General features: G+C 45.2%; 1 protein-coding gene across 1 annotated transcript; it reads right to left on the bottom strand.

Moving 5' to 3' along the window:
- Nucleotides 1-282: 282 nt before the first annotated feature.
- On the bottom strand, nucleotides 283-4,991 carry LOC143768582 (protein kinase C delta type-like). The gene is made up of 6 exons (XM_077257222.1): nucleotides 4,635-4,991; nucleotides 3,564-3,814; nucleotides 3,307-3,369; nucleotides 2,588-3,139; nucleotides 2,418-2,461; nucleotides 283-1,479 (listed from the first exon to the last, which is right to left on the bottom strand). Exons 1-5 carry the CDS (start codon nucleotides 4,863-4,865, stop codon nucleotides 2,437-2,439), a joined length of 1,122 nt encoding a protein of 373 aa, XP_077113337.1. The 5' UTR covers nucleotides 4,866-4,991; the 3' UTR covers nucleotides 283-1,479; nucleotides 2,418-2,436.
- Nucleotides 4,992-5,213: the final 222 nt, after the last annotated feature.

Genomic DNA, 5,213 nt, shown 5'->3' on the forward strand with positions numbered 1-5,213 from the left:
TGACTACATGGCCGAGCAATGGAGTAAAGACAACACAAAGATATAAGGGGTAAAAAGAAGATTTTATTTATAAATGAGCTTATTATATATTATATATTATGTATATGTGTAAATTATTCATCTATCAGACTAAGCCTATTTATGGGCCGTGTTGGTCCAAAGGAAGGCGAAAACCCCCTGTGAGGAATCGGCCAATTATCCTCATATCAGGGGGGAAAATTCCTTCCTGACCCCAAATAAAGTATGGCGGTCAGAATAAATCCCAGGATCAAGGGCTGATACCGAACAGAAGAGATTAAAGTAAAAAAAAAAAAGGTATATTATTTTTTTGTAACTAACTTACTGCATATATATATATTAATTAACATGTTTGCACTAATTTATGTCTATATTTGGCTTAACTAACATTTTTTTTAACTAATAAATATTTTGTTATTAATTATTATTATTATTCTTTATTTTAATGTTGCTAATTTTGTACCTTTTTTCTTATGTTCTGAAATTGTGCACTTACTTATTAACCTATACAATAAATGTATTTATCAGCCGTGTTGATCCAGAGGAAGGCGAAAACCCCCTGTGAGGAATAAGCCAATTGTCCTCATGTCAGGGGGGAAAATTTCTTCCTGACCCCAAATATGGCGATCAGAATGAATCCCAAGATCAAAGGCCGATACCTAACCTGTGTAATGTACCTAACCTGCGTAATGTACCTAACCTGTGTAATGTACCTAACGTGTGTAATGTACCTGTCATGTGAAAAAATATATTTTATTTACTTGGTCTAATTATTGTTTATATTCGTAGGATCTATTTTTTATGTTAAACTGAGATATTTTTAATTTTATTTTATTGTAACTTTTTTCTTATGCTACTAGTGTGTGACTCTACTTATTAATCTATTATATTAAACCTATTTAAGGCCGTGTAGATCCAGAGGAAGGCGAAAACCCCCTATGAGGAATGGGCCAATTGTCCTCATATTAGGGGGAAAAATTCCTTCCTGACTCCAAATATGGCGATCAGATTGAATCCCAGGATCAGAAGCCGATCTATGTCCTACATCTATGTGCTGATATGTACTGTGCTATGTGTGTGCCTGTACTGATGATGTAGTGTGGGTGATGTGTGATGGGTGCGATACTTACCAAGCCTGTGCTAAGGTGAGTTCAGGGATAATGGCCGCTCCTTACATGCTGCTGCTCAGCGGCCCCAGGACTGAAAGGTGAGACTATTGTTCCTGAACTCACCAGATGGAAACTTAGCACAGGCCGCTCCTGGGGTAGAAGATCTTCGGGCTGGAGGGATGTTAGATGCCAGCCCAGGAGGTCAAGGGTCTGGGGCAGCAATGGCAGTGGTCCGGCATGAAGATGGTATAGAGAGATGATGTTGAAGGGCAGCCGAGGTGATGTACAGCAGCAGAGACAGGAGGCACGGGTCGGGAGACATGAAGTTCTGGGCAGTTGGCACGGGATCATCCTGCAAGACATAAGAGGAAGATAGTAAGGCCATGTTCACACTTTGCGGTTTTTACCGCGGCGATTTTGATGCTGCGGGTCCGCAGCAGTTTCCATAGCGTTTCCATTTACATGTAAACCCTATGGAAACCGCAAACCGCTGTGCACATGCTGCGGGAAAAAACGCGCAGAAACGCAGCGGTTTAAAACCCGCAGCATGTCACTTCTTTGTGCAGAATCGCTGCGATTCTGCACCCATAGGAATGCATTGAACCGCTTACTTCCCGCATGGGGCTGTGCCCACGTTGCGGGAAGTAAGCGGTTAATGTGCGGGTGGTACCCGGGGTGGAGGAGAGGAGACTCTCCTCCAGGCCCTGGGAACCATATTTGGGGTAAAAAAAAGAATAAAAATAAAAAATAATGCTATACTCACCTCTCAGCGCTGCACGCGGCCGGCCGGTCAGAGTTGCTATGCGAACAGGACCTGCGGTGACGTCGCGGTCACCTGACCTTGATGACGCCCGGGTCACATGACCGTGACGTCACGAAGGTCCTTCTCGGCACAGCATCTTTGGAACCGGAGCGCCGCGTGCAGCGCCGAGGAGATCCGGACATCGGAGGGTGAGTATAACCAATTTTTATTATTTTTAACATTACTATTGATGCTGCATATTGCTGCATATGCAGCATCAATAGTACAGGAGTAATCCCGCAGCGGAAACCGCGGAACAAACCGCGATAAATCTGCAGGGATAACGGTTTTGCCCTGCAGATTTATCAATTCCGCTGCGGGAGAACCCGCAGAGCACACCGCAAAGTGTGAACATGGCCTAAATCTTCTATCTACCGGATCTTCTGTTACATTAGGGGAATGGTCTTTATAATGAACCATTCCACTATATAGCATCAGATGCAATGTACTGACATAATAGGTGTCCCGTGTGTACATCGGTCACTCACCAGATGGTCATGGATTCTTTCACAGTCCAGATCTTTTCATCCACCTAAGAAAAATAGAAACATAAAGTCACTGTCAGAAAAAGTGAAAAAAGGCAAGATGGATGATGATGATTATCATAGTGGGAGAACAGCACCCGATGAGTGTTATCCCCAAAGGAGGAGATACTTACCGGGCCCAGCTTGGTGACCCGTACGTAAATCCGGCCACGGGGTGAAGGACTGTATGCTCCGGCCACTGCAGATGGTGGTTCTCCAGAACTGGCCTGAATGGTGTAAATGGTGGCTCTACTCTTCTTTCCTCCAGATCCTCCCAGCCAATGGTGGTAAAAAATCGATGTTCTCGGATGTTCCCGCTCACACCCAGGCGTGTCTGAGGGTCTTTGCGCAGCAGCTTCTTGATGAGATGTTTCACGTCAGCATCAAGCCAAGTTGGAAATTTTGGCTTCTCGTTGATGATGGCTTTGAAAGCCATTTGCTTGACGGGGCCGTTGTAAAATGGGTATCGTCCTGCTGCCATCCTGGACACCACGATCCCCAGGCTCCACCAGTCCACTGCTGCGCCGTATCGTTTTCTGCGATGCACCTCAGGGGCCATGTAATGGAAAGTGCCCGTCACTCCAGAGATGTTTTTGGAGGAGGTGACGCCATCTTGGGCAAGCCCAAGGTCGATGATACGGATGTGGCCATCTGCATCCAACATGATGTTATGCGGCTTTATGTCACTGCAATGAAAGAAGAAAACAAAATAAGAAATCTGTCCAGTGATACAAGAGATGGAAAATGGGTCACTAGAAGATACGGTAGAATAGGCGGCAGGACACCAGGAAAGCCGGGGGCCATATCTACAGCATGTAAAGGGGGCAGAGAGAAGGAGGAAAGTTCTGCTTACCGGTGGACGATGTTGTGTCCGTGGAGGAACTGGAGGCCACATACCATCTCTGCTGTGTAGAATCTGATGGAGAGAACAGAGTGCAGAATCAATGTCATGAAATCCTTCTCTGGCAATCCCCAAATACCATGGCACCCCACCTCCTGCTTCCAGCACCCTAAATATATGCCCTGCCAGTGCTCCCCTAGCTGCACCCCAACCTCAGGTTTTTTCCCTTTCTCTTAGTTCTCTTTTAAGTACATTTTACCCTTTCTCACCTCACATTGCCAATGTTCAGGCAGCCGCACATCCTGATCAAATCCTCCAGGCTGCCACCGGACAGGTACTCCATGATGAAATATGCCCTGTGCTGAGACTGGTGTGCGGCATAGAGGTGGCATAGGAATGGGCAGTCTCTGGCCGCCAGGAGTGTCCGCCGCTCTCTCAAGATGGTGTCCTCATTGTCCCTTTTGGTGATCATTTTGACGGCCACATTGATGTTACTGCCGGGGACAGATGCCAGAACCACCTGAAAAACACAAATGGAGAATACTTAGAAGGTGTCTGCATTTTATAGTGCACAAGGCAGATGTGAAAACTGAGTGGTCGCTCAGTCTGCTGGTGACCAGGACCATGTAGAGGAGCAGATCTATCTATCAGCACAATGCACTGCCTGCTCCATCAATGTGCTATGGAGAGGTCTTAATGAATATTCGTCATTTCTATCTGATAAATCAATAATATACATGAAAATAAACAATTTTGTAATACATTTTATTGCTTTCTCTGCCAGGACTGATTTTCAATTTTCAAACTTCTCTATTTCCATATAAAATCTACATTCAATAAAGACAGACTGTTACATTACTGAGAGGAGATGACAGTTGGTGCTGATAATATTCTATGTAAGAGGGATGGGGGAGGAGGAGGGAGGAGTTTTGCATTTAGCCCCTCCCCTCTACATAGAGTACTATCAGCACCAACTGTCATGATTTCATTTGGCATTAGTTTGATTCAAATATCCTTGTCTATCTAGATTCATTAAAAACACAGAGACAAATGAATATACAATATGGCAGCCTGATAGGAGCCAATATTGACAGTGACATGAAAAACAACAATGTCCCCTGCCCTCTACAGCTGTGACCCCCGAGTTCTACCCTCCAGTATAGAAGAATACCAGGTTATAGCCCCACTAGCCCTAACTATGGTGATGTCTTATACCTCATCTCACAGAAGGACACTACAATGAGCAATAACAAAGCAAGACATGGCTGATAACAGAGAACAATACATGGGGATATAATAAAAACAGCTTTCAAATAAATAAAAAAATATGTAGGCCTTACTTTGCCAAAGGCGCCTCTACCCAGGACCTGGTGGATGTTGAAGCGGCTGATGTTAAGCCTGGCATAGGGGCCGGATGATCCAGGGTCTCCGCTGCATCCAGGTGTTGGCTCCTCCAATCCACTGTTGTCTTGTCTCCTTTTCTTCTTTAATCCGGTCACACTGTCCTCTTCTCTCTTCCGCTTCTCCTCGCTCCTCTTCTCGCTCTCTTCTCCTCGTCCAGTAGTCGCCATTCTCAGTAATCTCTTCCCGCCTGTAGACCTCGGTCCAATCACTTCAGCCGACAGTTGAAAGTAAACGGCAGTTGGTCGTGTGCAGGTGACCAGAGGTCAGAGGTGACGGAACCCTCAGGTGGCTCCTGCCAGGCAGCGGCTCCTGGCCCTGCTCTGCCCTATACACTGTGATGCCGGCATCATGGGTGACAGTTTAGGGTCCAGAGGAACGGCAGAGAACTTCATGGTGACTGTTAGTGTTTTTCTTAAATATATTCCCATATACATCAGGAATAATAAAATAAAATTATATAAAAAATAATACTATGAATTTACTGGCTCTTCCCTTTCCTATGTAATCCTTCTATA

Source organism: Ranitomeya variabilis, chromosome 4, assembly GCF_051348905.1.
Source record: "Ranitomeya variabilis isolate aRanVar5 chromosome 4, aRanVar5.hap1, whole genome shotgun sequence".
Classification (NCBI taxonomy): domain Eukaryota; kingdom Metazoa; phylum Chordata; class Amphibia; order Anura; family Dendrobatidae; genus Ranitomeya; species Ranitomeya variabilis.

What these genes read in the sequence shown, in the direction of transcription:
- LOC143768582 (XM_077257222.1), bottom strand. Translation starts at nt 4,865, where the DNA reads ATGGCGACTACTGGACGAGGAGAAGAGAGCGAGAAGAGGAGCGAGGAG. An exon ending in CTGAACATTGGCAATGTGAG is followed by an intron (nt 3,370 to 3,563) that starts GTGAGAAAGGGT and finishes TCTCTCCATCAG; the next exon opens with ATTCTACACAGCAGAGATGG. An exon ending in GGGTCACCAAGCTGGGCCCG is followed by an intron (nt 2,462 to 2,587) that starts GTAAGTATCTCC and finishes TATTTTTCTTAG; the next exon opens with GTGGATGAAAAGATCTGGAC.